This window comes from Lissotriton helveticus, chromosome 3_1 (genome assembly GCF_964261635.1).
Source record: "Lissotriton helveticus chromosome 3_1, aLisHel1.1, whole genome shotgun sequence".
NCBI lineage: Eukaryota > Metazoa > Chordata > Amphibia > Caudata > Salamandridae > Lissotriton > Lissotriton helveticus.
In genome coordinates, this window is record NC_136061.1 from 138,145,030 (window position 1) to 138,163,150 (window position 18,121).

General features: G+C 46.0%; 1 protein-coding gene across 1 annotated transcript in view; it reads right to left on the reverse strand.

Moving 5' to 3' along the window:
- The window catches only part of GALNT17 (polypeptide N-acetylgalactosaminyltransferase 17), a 1,757,718-nt gene extending 1,740,878 nt beyond the window's left edge, over nt 1–16,840 (reverse strand). Inside the window, exon 1 of the mRNA XM_078679403.1 lies at nt 15,823–16,840. Within this exon, the coding sequence (XP_078535529.1) occupies nt 15,823–16,060 (238 nt within the window). The 5' untranslated portion in view covers nt 16,061–16,840. The remainder of the gene's footprint in view (nt 1–15,822) is intronic.
- Nucleotides 16,841–18,121: the final 1,281 nt, after the last annotated feature.

Below are 18,121 nucleotides of genomic sequence, written 5' to 3' on the forward strand. Positions count from 1 at the left end.
GGAGGCCCAAGAAGACTGACGAAGATGGCAAGCAGCCAGTCTACATGGTGCCCGATGGCAACGAGCAGTGAAACCACCAGGTGAGTGAGTGCCCGGGGGGAAGACTGTGCCATGTAAGTTTAGTAAAAACCCTGGCTGGAGGTTGAACAAAAAAAGGCTGCTGCGGCCGGTTTTGTGGGTAGTACTGCTAAGGGGAGATCGTACTCGTAAGGAGTAAGAGTAAATGGAATGGAAATGTTCTGCTTTGATGAGTGATTTTGCGGAGGAGTATATTTTACCCAATATTGGGTCTGTTATTTTTTTAGGATTATCTTTGGGAAGTGTTGACCTGGAGATCGTTAGTTGGCATTCTTAATTGGTAGCAAAATATGGCAAACATGGGTCAAATCGATTTTTCATTACGCACATCCAAATCCTTTCAGCTCTGTCTGGATATTGTAGGGGTGACCGTGCAATACACAGCCAGCTCGTGGAACTCAGCAAGATTGGTGGAGTTTTTATGTAGCTTCACAGAATCCTGCGGAGTGAAACTCTTTGAGCTCTGCCCAGGCTGTGTTTTGGTTTTGGCTATGCCCTCTGCTGAACCATGAAGCTAGAAGGTTTGCACTTTGAGAATCCTTGTTGAGCTTGTTAGGACTAGGCCTGGGCGTAAAATTCTGCTCTACTTGCGTAATTTGTCAAATTCGGCAACTTCTCCTTCCGCAGTGAACGCAGAGTTACTGATAAACTCTGAACTCCTCAATGGAGCAGATATTTTTCATTTGGCACTCTTGTCACGTCATTTTGTGTGTGGGGAGAATCCGACCAGGCTTGATGAGCAGTCACGAGCAGCAGGGCAAGCCTCAGCAGCCAAGGGGACTTTATCCCCCATGCCAGGAGGCCCCTCTGCAAAGAAATTGAGAAAGGGGGCAGGGTTTTTGATGATGTCTCAGCAATCCCACTGTGGGAGACTTACTTGTTGCATAAAATAGGGGTTCTTGACCCCCAACGATCCTCAGCAGCCAAGGGAACTTTATTTCCCAACCAGTAGTGCACCATGAGACCACTTTGCAGAGTGGTTGAGAAAGGGGGCAGGGCTTCTGAGGACGTATCAGAAATCCTACTGTGGGAGACTCACTTGTCACATAAAATAGGGGTTCTTGGCTCCCAGCAACCCTCAGCAGCCAAGGGGGCTTTATCTCCTAAACACTAGAGTGCAAGCGGGCCTCTTTGCAGAGTGATTGAGAAAGGGGACAGAGCTTCCGATGACATCTCAGAAATCCCGCTTTGGGGGACTAACTTGTGGCAACAATAGGGGTTCTTTGTCTCCAACGACCCTCAGCAGCCAAGGGCACTTCATCCCCCTGCCAGTGGTGCGCAAGGAGGCCACTTTGCAGAGTGGTTAAGAAAGTGGCCAGGACCTCCTATGATATCTCAGCAATCCCACTGTGGTGGACTTACTTGTGCCAACAATTGGGGTTCTTGTCCCCCACCGACCCTCAGCAGCCAAGGGGACTTCATCCCCCAACCAGCAGTGCATCAGGAGGCCCCTTTGCAAGTTGGTACGTGGCAAGGGACTATGACGATGTCCGCTATCAGGAGACTCTGCAAAATGTGGCGGAGGTTTTCGGAAACTCCACGAGCTCTGCTCAGATACCATTTTGCTTTGCCAACTGTAATTTTGTATACATTTCCAAGGTTATGACTGTTGCCTCACGGTTACCTTGTGAGAAGGCTTATGCTCAGTATAATAGGCTATAGTTGGTTATGGTGATGAGCCATGATTATATATAAGCTTATTTGGTGTACAAAGAAATGCTTTGCCAAATGCCACATTTCTGTTGTACTTATTTTAAACATTATTACAAAGGCAGTATACCTGGATTATTTATTGGGAAAAGCATATGGTAAAGTCAGTAGGCCTCTAACAGTGGGTTGTAGGTCATAAAAAGGCAATTTGCTACATGTAACCTTATATATTAGCAAAAGAGGCAAGGGTTATGGTGTTGGTCATCCACTCCTACAAACCAATAGAGCACAATTTCACTGTGATGATTCTTTTTATGACCCATTAAGAGGGTTTGCATATTGTTTTGCCTAGCGTAAATGTGTAGAAATGTGTAATTTATAAAAATGTATGCCTTATAGTTACCAGCTTCTGTGCACTACTGTAGGCCCATGTTCTATAAAGGGCCAATACAGGGTAGAGGCCTTACGAGTTCACTAGAAAAAGTTATGTCACATTTCCTTGGTGTGATCTGTTTAAAATGAAAAGTTATAACAAAGCAAGTAGGCCATACTTACTTATTGTGAAAATAATGTAACAGGGGATAGATGATTTGCACTATGGTAAGTCCTATTAGGGTCTATTAGTATGGCTTTTGTATTGTTTTGACAACTGTATGTTCCTCATGTTTTTAATTTTATTAAATTATACTTGATGGTGCCTTGTCGGAAGGATTTAAACCAACAGAGTAGGTCTGACTCGCTCTTCGCTCTCGAGCCGAGTGGTCGCTCCCCAGTGTCTTTGACGACACCTGGTATCGTTGTGCAGCGCCTCGCTGTTATTGCCTGCAATCTGCCTTGCTTGCCGCGTTTTGCTCTGTAGACATTTTACATTGCCGCTTTTGCTCTGTTTTCATTATTAATTGCCAGTGTAACTTTGTCTGTGTTTGCGCGTTATCCCCCAGCGCTCCGCTGCCATTTTGTTTGTTGTTGTGGTCCGAGTAAACCCGCCCCGCCTCCCAGCTGAGCCGCCCTCCCACAGACTACTTCCAGCGCTCCATTCCCTCTAAGCGCTGTGACTCGCTCTTCGCTCTCGAGCCGAGTGGTCGCTCCCCAGTGGCTTTGACGACACCTGGTATCGTTGTGCAGCGCCTCGCTGTTATTGCCTGCAATCTGCCTTGCTTGCCGCGTTTTGCTCTGTAGACATTTTACATTGCCGCTTTTGCTCTGTTTTCATTATTAATTGCAAGTGTAACTTTGTCTGTGTTTGCGCGTTATCCCCCAGCGCTCCGCTGCCATTTTGTTTGTTGTTGTGGTCCGAGTAAACCCGCCCCGCCTCCCAGCTGAGCCGCCCTCCCACAGACTACTTCCAGCGCTCCATTCCCTCTAAGCGCTGTGACTCGCTCTTCGCTCTCGAGCCGAGTGGTCGCTCCCCAGTGTCTTTGACGACACCTGGTATCGTTGTGCAGCGCCTCGCTGTTATTGCCTGCAATCTGCCTTGCTTGCCGCGTTTTGCTCTGTAGACATTTTACATTGCCGCTTTTGCTCTGTTTTCATTATTAATTGCCAGTGTAACTTTGTCTGTGTTTGCGCGTTATCCCCCAGCGCTCCGCTGCCATTTTGTTTGTTGTTGTGGTCCGAGTAAACCCGCCCCGCCTCCCAGCTGAGCCGCCCTCCCACAGATTACTTCCAGCGCTCCATTCCCTCTAAGCGCTGTGACTCGCTCTTCGCTCTCGAGCCGAGTGGTCGCTCCCCAGTGTCTTTGACGACACCTGGTATCGTTGTGCAGCGCCTCGCTGTTATTGCCTGCAATCTGCCTTGCTTGCCGCGTTTTGCTCTGTAGACATTTTACATTGCCACTTTTGCTCTGTTTTCATTATTAATTGCCAGTGTAACTTTGTCTGTGTTTGCGCGTTATCCCCCAGCGCTCCGCTGCCATTTTGTTTGTTGTTGTGGTCCGAGTAAACCCGCCCCGCCTCCCAGCTGAGCCGCCCTCCCACAGATTACTTCAGCGCTCCATTCCCTCTAAGCGCTGTGACTCGCTCTTCGCTCTCGAGCCGAGTGGTCGCTCCCCAGTGTCTTTGACGACACCTGGTATCGTTGTGCAGCGCCTCGCTGTTATTGCCTGCAATCTGCCTTGCTTGCCGCGTTTTGCTCTGTAGACATTTTACATTGCCGCTTTTGCTCTGTTTTCATTATTAATTGCCAGTGTAACTTTGTCTGTGTTTGCGCGTTATCCCCCAGCGCTCCGCTGCCATTTTGTTTGTTGTTGTGGTCCGAGTAAACCCGCCCCGCCTCCCAGCTGAGCCGCCCTCCCCCCTCCACTTTCCATATATGAAAGCCGGTCCCGCGCGCAGCGTTTACGCGCAGCAATCACGCCCAATCCGCGCCGAAGGTGCGCCAAAGGTAAGCCCGTCTACGCCCGTCCGCGCCTGGCCCGCGCCCAGCGCCAGACCCCCTGGCCCTCGCATTGCCCAGCCCTCCCGCATTACCTACGATGCCACCACCCTCCTAGCCCTTAACCCCGGCCGCTACCCCAACTGCGTCCAAGCCGCTCCTGGACACACCCATGGACCTTTCTCATGCTACTCCTGCAAATTCATCGGCACCGTTAACAACTCCGCTACGATCACACCACAGATTCCCGACCCCAACCACCTACAATGCATCTTGCTCAACACCCGATCGGTCCACAGGCACGCCATCGACCTATGGAATCTACTAGACACCATCTCTCCGGACGTCGCCTTCCTAACAGAAACATGGATGAACGCCTCCTCCGCCCCAGACATCACCATTGCCATCCCAGAAAATTATAAGATCATACGCAAGGACCGTACCGGCCACACAGGAGGAGGAATCGCTATCGTCCATAAGAAATCCATCCACATCTCAACCAGCTCTGACGTCAATCTCGCCAACTCCGAACACCTTCACTTCCAGATCCACACCGACCCCAATACCACACTCAGAGGCACCCTCCTTTACAGGCCACCAGGTCCCCGCGCACAATTTAGTGAGGACATCTCGGACTTCATCACTCCACACGCGCTCCCCTCCAAAGATTACATCCTTCTGGGAGACCTCAATTTTCACCTTGAAAATAACAACGACCGCAACTCCACCACCCTTTTGGACAACCTCGCCAACCTCGGACTTAAACAACTGGTCACTTCCCCCACCCACATCGCAGGTCACACTCTCAACCCTATCTTCACCTCCAGCAACCATGTCTCCTTTAGCCACACTACGGCTCTCCTCTGGACTGACCACAGCTGCGTTCACTTTACCTACAACAAGCCCAAACCCAACACCCACCCCCAACCAACTCTGCAAAGAAACTGGAACAAAATCACCATCGACCAGATCTCCTCATCGCTTCTTCTAAACCCTCCAGCCCACTCCTCAAACCCCGACCAAGCCGCCACCAACCTCACCCTATGGTTATCCAACAGCGCCGACATCCTAGCACCACTGAAAAAACGACAAAGCAAACTTGGCAGCAAGAAGGCCTCATGGTTCAACGATGATCTTAAGAAATCCAAGAAACTCTGCCGCTCCCTTGAGAAGGCCTGGAAAAAAGACCCAACCACCAACACCAAGGACGCCCTCAAAAACGCCACCCGCATACACCACCCACTGATCCGAAAGGCCAAGAAAACCGCCTTCAAGGACCGACTAGATAACAACGCCCACAACAGCAAGGAACTTTTCAACATCGTCAAGGAATTTACCAATCCCTCGGCCAACTCTAACGACATCACCCCCTCTCAAGCCCTCTGCGACTCCCTAGCTTCATTCTTCCACAACAAAATTGCAGACATCCACAACAGCTTCGATGACCAACCCGGGGACCAACCCACCCAACCATCTGCTGGACCTTCACCCCCCTCGAACATCCTTAATGACTGGAACCCAATCTCCACTGAGGACACCATCCGCCTGATGAACACCATCCACTCAGGATCCCCCACAGACCCATGCCCTCACCACATCTTCAACAAAGCAGACTCCATCATAGCACCGCACCTCCGTGACGTCATCAACTGCTCCTTCAACTCCGCCACCTTCCCGGAAAGCTGGAAACACGCTGAACTCAGCGCCCTTCTGAAAAAACCCACAGCGGACCCCACCGAACTCAAAAATTACCGCCCCATCTCGCTCCTTCCATTCCCGGCCAAAGTCATCGAGAAAGCTGTCAACAACCAGCTCGCCGCCTTCCTCGAAGCCAACAAATCCCTCGACTCCTCACAGTCCGGCTTCCGAGCTAAACACAGCACTGAGACCGCCCTCATCGCAGCAACAGACGACATTCGAACTCTACTGGACAATGGAGACACAGTCGCCCTCATCCTCCTCGACCTCTCCGCAGCCTTCGACACAGTCTGCCATAGCACCCTTCTACAGCGCCTCAGAAACATCGGAATCCAAGGAAAAGCACTAGAATGGATCACCTCGTTCCTCACCGGAAGAACCCAGAGAGTCCGCCTTCCACCATTCAAGTCAGAGGCCACTGAAGTCATCTGCGGCGTACCACAAGGATCTTCACTCAGCCCCACCCTTTTCAACGTATACATGAGCCCCCTCGCGGCCATCGCCCGCCAACACAACCTTAACATCATCTCCTACGCGGATGACACTCAACTGATCCTATCACTCACCAATGACCCTAGCACCGCAAAAACTAACCTACACGAAGGTATGAAAGAAGTAGCCGAATGGATGAGACACAGCCGTCTGAAACTGAACTCAGATAAAACAGAAGTCCTCATCTTAGGTACCTCCCCCTCCGCATGGGACGACTCTTGGTGGCCAGAAGCCCTTGGAAAAGCACCCATCCCGACAGACCACGCACGGAACCTGGGCGTCATCCTGGATTCCTCACTTTCAATGAACAGACAAGTCAACGCCGTCTCCTCATCCTGCTTCAACATTCTTCGCATGCTCAAAAAAACATTTCGTTGGATCCCCACCGAAACTAGGAAAACGGTCACCCACGCTCTGGTCACGAGCCGACTGGACTATGGAAACACCCTCTACGCCGGTACTACCGCTAAACTCCAGAAAAAACTCCAACGAATCCAGAACGCTTCAGCCAGGCTCATATTAGACATCCCGCGCAACGAACACATCTCTGGTCACCTGAAAAACCTCCACTGGCTCCCCGTCAATAAGAGGATCACTTTCCGGCTCCTAACCCACGCACACAAAGCACTCTACGAAATCGGACCAGAATGCCTCAACGCAAGACTGTCCTTCTACACCCCCTCACGCCAGCTACGATCATCCAACCAAGCCCTGGCCACTGTACCTCGCATCAACAAAACCACCATGGGAGGTAGATCCTTTTCCTACCTGGCAGCTAAAACTTGGAACTCACTTCCCACTCACCTTCGCCTTACTCAGAACCACCTAGCATTCAGAAAGCAACTTAAAACGTGGATATTTGACCAGTAATTCCCCTCCCCTCTTCAAGCGCCTTGAGACCCTCTGGGTATGTAGCGCGCTATATAAATTTCCTGACTTGACTTGACTTGAGTCACTTATGGTGATATGCCTATGATAAAGGTTATAGGCTTGATTATTTCTAATGAAATGGTACAATAAAGGCAGTAGGTCTGACATATTGATTGTTAAAGTCAATAGGCATTTAAGGGTAAATTGTTAATACTCAGTATTAAAGCATACAGTTAGGTATTTTGGTACGTGGAATCTCACAGATTACCATAGTAGGCAAACATTTTGGTGCTGGTTACCCCTTCTGACAAACAGTGAGTATAGACGATGTGCACTGTCAGAATCATTGTTAGGCCCTCTTCTAAGAGATAGTATTTTGCTTTGACAGCAGTAATTTGGTAAACTAAATAATTTCCTGACTATATGCCTGATGGTTGCCTTTTGAAAAACAAATCCTGTGATTATAACAGGAGGCCTTAGTTGGCTATGGTGATAAGCCACTGATAACAGCTACAGGCCAGATTGGTTCACTAGGACAAATATTTCTGTTGCTATCAGTCTGGTCTGTTTATTATGAAAAACTATGATAAAAACATTAGGCTTGACATATTGATTGTGAAAAGTGCATGTTGAAATCAACAGACATTTAAGAGTAGATAGTTATTTCTCTGTATAAAAGCCTACCGATAGGTATTTTGTAACACAAAATGTAAGATTACCTTTATAGGGAATGATTTCATTGTTGGATACTGCTTCTGACAAACCCTAGGGAGAGACGATTTGCACTGTAAGGATTCTTGCTAGAATCTCTTAGGTGTTTGCAGGGATCTTGTTATAAAAAATCATTATAAAAAAACATACATCAAGTGTCATTTACATTTTACTTACACCCATGACATCGAACTGCATGGGGTAATGGCTTGAGTCAGCATACGTTGTCAACTCCTTTGCCCTATGAATAGTGGCATTTTCTGTTCATGGGTGTACATCTACCTGAAAATGAATCTACTTCATTATCAGGGCTGGTTGCCAGTCTTTTACTTTTGAATTGTCTCCATTAATAGTTCACCTTTTATTTCTTTGATTCACCCTTATTTTATTTGAAGGTTTCTTAAAAGGATAGTGCATCTCTCCAGCTGGTGCCAACAGGTTGCTTGCTAGCACTCATTTCATCCACAGAGATCCGCATTCCATGGTGTCACCAAACTCGCTGGAAGTATGAGTGTGGGGTATGCTGCAGCCCCCCCAATAACCATGCTGGAGTTACAAAGGTGAATGACTAATAAAGATACCTTTACATTTTGTTTTGATCTTGTCACATTAGCTGTAGGCTCAAAGATATAGAATAAATATCAGGCTGAGTTTTCTGTCAAATTGCTGCTTATACTTTTAACATAGTTGCCCTCTTGACAAAGCTTACTTCGAAGAAGCAACTCAGAAATATGATTTGGACAGAAGAATGTCAAAAAACATTTGACTCCCTGAAGCAAGCCATGTGCGCAGCCCTTATACTCAGGGCCACTGACTTCCCAGGAGTTTATGGTGGAGAGAGATGCCTCAGCGCATAGTATAGGGCCATTACTTTCAAAGCTCAATGAAGAGGGCCTGGATCAACCTTAACCGTCATCTCCGGGAGGATACGCCCCATAGAACAAAGGTGAAGTGCAATAGAACAAGAATCTTTTGCTGTGGTCAGAGCACTGAAGAAGCTGTAGCCATACCTGTCTAGCACTGACATCCTGATTCAGACAGACTACAGGCCCCTCAGGTGGCTCATGCAAATGAGAAGTGGAAATCCAAAATTGTTGAGGTGGTCCAATTCCCTTCAGGGTATGAACTTCCGGGTAGAACACAGAACAGGAGTAGACCACACCAATGCTGACGGTCTGTCCAGATTCTTCCACCTTAGTGATGAGAACTCCCGAGAGGTATGTAGCTCTCCCCATTTTCAGCTAGTGGCACATGTGTTAGAACTGTCATCCTTAGTGTGGTCTTCCCCCCAACATTTTGCCTTAGCCTCCCATTTTGTTTCTATACCTCTTTGTTGGCACTAGAACGCTGCACACTTTACCACTGCTAACCAGTACTAAAGTGCACATGCTTCTCCTCTAAACTTGGTAACAATGGTATGTACACAATTTACATATTTAGCTTAATTGTTAGTCCCTTGTAAAGTGGTTAACCATATATCCAGGACCTGTAAGATAAATGCTACTAGTGGGCCTGCAGCACTTATTGTGACACCCACTTGTAGCCTTTTCCAACCTGTCTCAGGCCTGCCATTGATTGTGGGCCCTGAGTGCAGTTTACTGGCACTCCAACTTGGGATTTAAAACCACTTGCCAAGCCCCCAACTCCCTTTTTAGTGCACCTCACTCACCCCTAAGGTAGGCCTTATGTGACACTAAGGTCAGGGTGCTGTGCAACTAAAGGTCAGGACATGTACATGTTCTGGCAGTGACAAACAGCTAAATTCGTCACCCACTGCTATGAGGCCTACTCCTCTCTTGGTCAAGCATTGGGAATTCCCTTTTACATCTTTAAATGGTAATCCCTGATCAGAGAGGGGTAGCTTTATTATGTTTGGTATGGTTGGAAGAGTAATAATAAATGCTCTTTAATGGTAAAGTTGGATTTATTACTACTATTTTAGATATGTGTTATACCAAAACTAGGGGTAGGGCTATTTAAGTCAGTAAGGCTGAGCCACATTAAATTTGCACGAACACACATTGACGAAACTAAGCATGGGCGGATTTTGCGGATCCACGATTCGCGGATTTGCGTATTTACGGATCGTGGATCCGCAAAATCCGCGGATTTTGCGGATTTGCGGATCGGGGGATTTGGGGCGGGGCTTCCATGCGAGTGCACATGCCTCTTGTGTGTATAAAAGGTCAGAGACCGATCAGAGCAGCAGATGAAGATACAGAAGCTCCTGGCCACAGGAACAGCACGAGGATTGCGCTCGTGAAAGTCAAAGATGCAAAGGCCTCTGTCTAGCATCACAGCTGATTTTCGATGGTATATTTGGGAAGAAGGCACATCTGCCCAGCCTTGACAACGCTCACGATTGTTTTTGGGCTGATGAATGAGTCACTGAATTTAAGCTTCAACTAGGGCACATGCTTAATTGATATCTGTAAGTGCCTCCGGTTGAGGTTTAATTTTTGTGCCAGGACCATCGTGCCACAATGAAACCTGCCCTTCATATTTATTCAAGAAGACGCCACACCTTCCTGGCCTAATGTAACTATTTTACGATGGCGCCGGCAAGCTGCCAGCGCCATCCTAAAATAGTTACTAAATTAGCTTCAACAGGAAGCTCTAATAGATAAAATAAAGCAGGTGCTCGAGCACCTGCTTTATTTTATCTATTAGAGCTTCCTGTTGAAGCTAACTTAGTAACTATTTTAGGATGGCGCTGGCAGCTTGCCGGCGCCATCGTAAAATAGTTACAACAGGCCAGCAAGGCTTGAACTTTTGCACCCGGAATCCGCCGCTCGCGGATTTGCGAATTCGCGGTAAATTCGCGGGAGTTCGCGGATCGCTAATTTACCGAAAATTCGCAAAATCCGCGAGCATAACGGATTTTCCGCCCATGCTTAGACGAAACTGACTGATCCTTTTCCCAACCTCAATTTTTTTTGTGAACACTATACTCAATAAAAGTGAGGACAATTAATTTTTCTTAAATCATGAAAATACTTTTGTTTTTAGTCACACACAGAAGTCCAATGCAAAACAAATCATGAATTTCTCCCCTCCCACATACATACATTAATACACAACAATGAATTCAAATAACAAATTACAAAAACACAACCTTACGAATATACAAAAATAAACAAAATAAACAACAATAAATCAGTTCGGATTTTTCAATGTCCAAAACAAGAGCAGAAAATGAGTATCATATACATGACACTATAATGAATTCATGAGCTCTTTATCCATCGGATTTTTCAATGTCTAAAACAAGAGCAGAAAATGCGTATCACATACATGACACTATATTGAATTCATGAGGTCTTTTTCCATGGACGGTTCACCCCACTTGCTTTGACAGTCAGGGTATTCCTACCCTGGCCCCTTATGTATTTTTTTCGTTTTTTCCTGAGACTCAGCTGAGTCCAAGTCACAAGATGGCTGCCACCAATTCCTAGTTGCAGTGCTGGCAGCCAATCAGATCTCATGATGAGATCTGTTGGATCCATGGAGGGTCCGTGTCCCTAGATATTTATAAATCTTTTTTCTTTATTAACTCCAAAACAACGAATCAATTTCCACCAACTTATAAAAAAAGGATCTTTTGGATCAAGAGCTAGGTTTCTGCCAATTTGGTGTAATTCTGGTAAGCGGTTCGGGAGGTAGTCGCGTCTAAAATCCTTATGGGAAATTGCATGAGGAAAACATACTTTGGGACCCCCTATTTTTCTAGGCCCTCACTTGAGGAACCACCCCAAAATTTTCCAGACAGCAGCTGAAGTGACTGTCATACTAGTTTTGAAAATTTTGTGAAGATTCATCATATGGCGCCAAAGTTATTAGGAAAACAAAAAACCCTTTTCCTATTGAAACAAGGTCCTAATTAGAGAGAGCGAGAGAGAGTGAGAGAGAGAAAGAGTGAGAGACGTGCACTTCATTGAATGTAATTAATTTACAATGTGTTTAACACTTACTGTTTCCTCTGGTAAATCGGACAACAGTTCTAAGGGTTTTGAGACAAACGGGTGGTAAAACACATTACTCAAAAATGCCCATTTTACTTCAGGAAAGCTGCCCAGTGGGCTGTAGTCATTTCAAAAATTCCAATGGGAAATTGCATGGGGAAAATGCATTTTGAGACCCCCACTTGTTCTCGTCACCCGCTTGATGAATCACCCCGAAACTTTCCTAGCAGCAGCTGAAGTGACTGTCATATTGGTTTTGAAAGTTTCATGAAGATTCATCATAATGCGCTAGAGTTATTAGCAAAACAAATAAATGCTTTTTCTATGGAAACCCAGTCCTAACTAGTGAGTAAGAGAAAGCGAGAGACGTGCGTTCCTGTGAATGGTATTAATTTATGATGTGTTTATCACTTTCTGTTTCCTCTAGTACACTGGACAACAGTTCTACGGGTTTTGAGACAAACGGATGGTAAAAACACTTTACTCACAAATACCCATTTTACTTCAGTAAAGCTGCCCTGTGAAACATTGCAGTCTTGCGATGGCTTAGAGTAATAGCCTATAAGTGAAATCTTCTGCCTCAGCGGTTTGGGCTGTAGTGGTTTCCAAAATCCCTATGGGAAATTGCATGGAGAAAATGCATTTTGATACTCCCTCTTTTTCTTGGCCCCCTCTTGATGAATCACCCCAAACCTTTCCTAACAGCAGCTGAAGTGACTGTCATACTAATTTTAAAGTTTCATGAAGATTCAGCATTTGCCGCTATAGTTATTAGCAAAACAAAAATCGTTTTCTATGGAAACTAGGTCCTGACTATAACTACTTTCTGGCTACTGCCAGTAGATAATATACAATATATATAATATATATGTGTATAGATATATATATCTATCTATCTATCTATCTATATAGATAGATAGATAGATAGATATATATATATCTATCTATCTATCTATCTATATATATAGATAGATATATATATATATGTATATATATATATCTATCTATATATATAGATATATATATAGATAGATATATACATTTATATATAGATATATATCTATAGATATATAGATTATCTACATATACATATTATCTATATAATATATATATATATATTAAATTCCAGCAGGTTTGAGCATCTGAAATTTAATGAAAAGCTGCATTGTTCGCCCAACTGGTAATTACCAGGTGTGAAGACCACCACACAACTTGCAATTGAGATAATTTAATGGGCCGCTTGTAATCAGGCCCTCAGGGCCTGATTACGAGTTTGGCAGTGCAACCCTTGGGTCACCCACCGCCGCACCGCCAAACCCGTGGTTAGGCCGCCTCCCAGATTAAGAGCTAAACTTGCGTCTGGAGGGCTTGTTTTGGCGTTCTTACACCGGTGCCTTTAAAAACAGGCACCGCAATGGGAACGCCAAAAACAGTTCCTGCATGGCATGGACTGTAAGGTCCATGCTGTGCACAAACTGGTGTTCATGCACACAGGGGGACACCCCTGTGTGCATACAGAGGGCGTGAGCCACCAGGGGACCCTGTAGGGCCCCCTTTGTTTCCTCACAGCCATGGTTTACATGGAGTAAGAACCTCAATGTAAACCCTGGCGGAGAGGACACTCTTAATATGGTTGGTGGGACCTACGCGGTCCTGCTAAGCATATTGCCGCTTCTGGACCGCCGCTCCACCTCCAGGGAACGGCAGTTCCCTGGCTGCGGTCCAATGGCGGTCCAACCACCTGACTCATAATCGGGCGGTTAGAAGACTGTGACTGCTGCGCTCCGCGAGTCTTGCGGTCCATGGACCTAGTGGCATAACGAAACTTGAAGTCGCCACCCCCTGTGGGGTCAATGGTGCCCCCCCTCTGGCTCAACTAAGAGCTCTCAGGCTAGGGTACTGTGCTGACGGGGTCCCCTGGGGCTCCTGGCCTACAGTACCACGAGGGCTTTGGGAGCCTTTACTACGCCACTGAGTGGACCGCCAGACTCGTAAGTAACCTCTAAGTGTCTGAAGACTGGTACTTATCTGATAACACTCTTGAATACTCCCACATTAGAGGACTCCATTACCAAACAATCATTTGCCTAAACATCAAACAGAATTTGCATGGTTGGCTCCACATAACCTAAATGTGGGTCTCCACCCTTTTCTATAATAGGAGCTACTTAGGTTGCACGGAAATCATCCCTAGCTACTAATAATAATAGTATTGTAATAGTGACAACAGACAGAATTACACTAGTGCCCACCATATGCAAGATTACCAGCACTGATCACCTCCATGCTTTATAAAGGGTTGTCAGCATAAAGGATTTATCAATTTAGAGTGTTTCTGCATGAGTAACAAACATGAAATCCGTAGCAGCAATGCCCCCGGCACCAAAGTAACAATGTTCATAATAAATCTCCCAAATGCCACATGATTTATCACTCCAAAATCAATTTTACATGTATTTTAGAAATAGTCATTTTCTATCCACATCAACGTATGAATTCTGAAAATGCAAACATTCTTATCTCCTATTCACACTCTCATTCTTGGTATTCATATTAATGCAACCAAACGAGGGCTTCTAATATAGCCAGCTGAGCCGCACACAGGAGAGCTCCTTGCAGGCAGCTGGAGAGCTGCCAGTAGATCACGAGCTGCTCGTTGGAGAAGCCTTAGAGCCATAGGCAACTTTCCAACCTTTTGTAATTGACACAGGAGACCCAATTCTGTTTTACAAAATGCCAGTGAATTTACAATAATTAGTGAAATCAAAGAGAGAATCTTATTTGTCAACCCTAAACTGGACCACAGAGAGGTTGTCCTATTAGAAGTCCTTGATATAACAGGAAAGCTGAAAACGATGGTTGAAGAGCCGCAATACTCTTGAGGCTTTATGATTAAATGATAATAGGGTGACGTCAATAAAATAAACTCGAAAAGGTCTTAGGTTTACAACTGAAAGGCTGTCTTTATTTAGCTCTCCATCGATGTTTAAATTATTCGAATAACTGCCCAAATCATTTAACCAAGCCCAAAATATTGAAAGTAACTTTACACTTTACCAATCTACTGATTTGTTGGAAGAGGTCAATTGGGAGTCTGCATTACTTTGAGAGTTAAATCCACCCTGCCCAATGTTCTCACTCAGCTATAAAATCGTGATTTGAGCACAAGGTAGGTAGAAACCCTTACCTCAGGTTAGAATTACCAGCATTCTGCACTTCATTTCCCATTCTCTCTTACTCTCCTCTTCATTCCCCTGATATGTTAAAATTGATTATTTAAAAAGTATATTAGCATTGCAGTTAAATGTTATGCCTATTGCTTACTACAGATGATCGTAAAGGGCTCTATGGGGCTCTCTGGTTTATTTCAAGTAAAATATTACTTTCAATTAAGGCTTAAGTAAATGTAGACATTTAAAACTGTTTAAAACTGTTACATGCTGCAATGCATCCATACGTTAATGATATTTGTACCTAAAATCTACTCTAGCCCAAAAAAATTATATAATTAACTGCATAGATGGCCCTTGAAGTTGCATATTTATATAGCGCCAAGCGTTCTATAAGAGCAGCAACGCTAGAAGAAGCTGAGCATTTTGAAGGTTTGTTTTACCTGTACTAACACCTTGAAATGCTCTGCTTTATTCCAGGCAGTGAAGTAGTGAAAAGCAGAGACACCAAAAAAATGCAGAGAATTACTTCTTGCACAGAACCTAAAAATGCAGGTATTATCATTGCGTCATATTGCATACTCGTGACGGTACTGAAGATTATGCTCTCAAATGAGGTCTACTCAATTAGACACAAACTTCCCCTGTCGCTACATCAAAATACATCTTGAGCCATCAAATTCAGAGCTTTGAAGTATCCAAAGGGTTACACCTAGCACTCTACAACATAAATAATTAAATAAGACATTTATTCTGATTGAGTTGCGACTCTATGCGCAGCGGCGGCTGTAGCATTGAAAGACAGTATGCAGTCCTACCATTCAGTTGCCTGTAGACTATGTCCTCCAGAAGGGACAACCTCTTCAGCACTGCCTCCTGGACAGGACTGGCCCCATGGCTTGTCAGGTTGGAGACCTCTGACCTAGGGTGGACCTCGTGGAACGACTCCCCACTCTTCGGCGTGATGGGTCTGCACTTGGCCAAGAAGAGGACAAAGCCGGCCACGGCTATCAGATTGAGCACCAGCAGAACCTTCACCCTCCTCAGAGAAGCCATCAAACTCCTGATGTGGCTCCCTCAACTCCTTCCTGCAAATCCCTCCTGGGCTGAGGCGCTCCTCTGACTCCCTTCGGCAGTGGGAGTGGCCAGGTAAATACACATACCTGTGTTCAAGGGATTCCTCAGTGGAGATATGTGTGAACACACCAGTGACAGGTCTGGCTGTACCAAGGTCACACATTCAGTAGAAGTGAAGCAGGACAGCTTTCAGACTGGGAACAGAGGGGTGCTTTGAAATGCTCATCAGAAGTTCTGAAACTTACTCAAGTGCCAACCTCTAGCTCACCCCTGGACCGGGATGAACTGAATAGGATCCTACTTGTTGTGAAACATTTTCCAAATGCTCAAAATATTCAGAAAACTGTGTTAAATGCCACCGTCGGAGATCAACACCTACTCAGGCGACACAGACAGAGGTTTGTTCTGTCACTGCTGGAATTAAAGCAAACAGCTGCAGTCGGTGGGCTGACATGCCGGTGCATTCGGAGCGGGAACCGTGGAAGCGGAGATGCGTTTAATCACACGTATTATTCCGCCGAAGCAGTCCTGGCCGGGTGTAAACACCTTCCGGTACCCTCCGCTCACGAGGAGGGGGCTCACAGCAGTGCCAGCCCAGTCATTCGTTTGCAGCAGGCGCTGCACCCTCGCAGCCTGTGTGTTTTCGGGAGACCTCTTGTTTCAGGCAAGTGGGACAGCTGTGCAGAGAGCTGCGTAGTCCTCCTGGCAGAGCCGCGCTGGAAGAAAGACCAAAAGATGTGGGCATGGTCCCAGCTTCGGAATTCCTCGACATTGGGGGTGTAAAGTCAGAGCCGACGGGGAGCAGCAGCTTTCGTGGCCAGCATCCTGCTGCACGCCCGAGCCGCGCGCTCCCGGGTCCGCCGGCAGACGCGACAAGTGCAGCTCCTGAAAGTGACTAACGGAGGGAAACTGACAATGCGGCAAAGATGCGCTGCCGAGAGCTCAGCCAGCCGGTCCCCGCATCAGCATCTCACTTGTGTCCGGCCGGCCGCTGGCGTCGGCTGCACCCGCCCTCCTGCCCTTGCCTTGCAACTGAGGGTGTTAGTGTGAACCGGCGCCCCCCACGGGCGGCGGGGGATCAGGTCAGGAGGGTGCCCTTGGTCTGACCCAGCGGGGGCATGGCTCTGACCCTCAGCGCATCCTCGCCGTTCCACCTTCCCATCTCTGCTCGGCGGTCATTTGTAAGCGGAGACATCCTCTGGTGTGCTGCCTGCATCCCTTTAGCATGGCTACACATGGGCTGCAAGGAAAATCCGGGCAGGATTATGGACACGGGTGCTTAGAAGTGAAGGCTTGTTTCTTGATAAAAGGAACGTATTGCTTTTGTACTACACCTGTTGTTGCAGCTTCATAGCGCTGTAAATGATAGGCGATTCTATTAGCCATCGCTATGATAGTACTCTAAGTATTGCCCTTGAAAGGATGAAGGGCTCGATTGATCCCTCTAAGATTCAGACATGTGGCCTCCAGGTTGCAGAACTCCTACCAGAGCAGGTTCATTAACAAACTAAGGGCCATATGTATCAACACATTTCCCCATAGACACAGAAAGGGCATGTACAATGAGTGGTGGTGCTATCCCTGCCCACTCCAGAGTAAAGGCAAAGCCTCATAATAAGACATAGTTAAGCTCTATAGGAGTAATCCACAACTACAACCTGACAATTTATCAATATATACCTTTTTCCAAGTTGAGGCTAATTAGGAAGGCTTCAATCTAAAATTCTTACTGTTCACGAACCTTTAACTTTAACTTAGTGTTATTATACCTAAAATGTATCTGCTGGTCATTTATGGTTAAATGACAATTTGTGCAAAATAGTCGGAAAAATACAAGTACTTTGATAAAATCCTTTCTCATTTTAAGATTAAATTATAATCACAGTTAAAACCACCAGTCATACATATCAGTAAAATTAATTGTTCAGAATAAAACTAACACAATATGAATAGTCCTCCTACACACTGCCAATAATACTGACAATGGCCATTACAACTAACAGTTTGCAAGTTTGGACTCAGCAATGGACATACATTTAA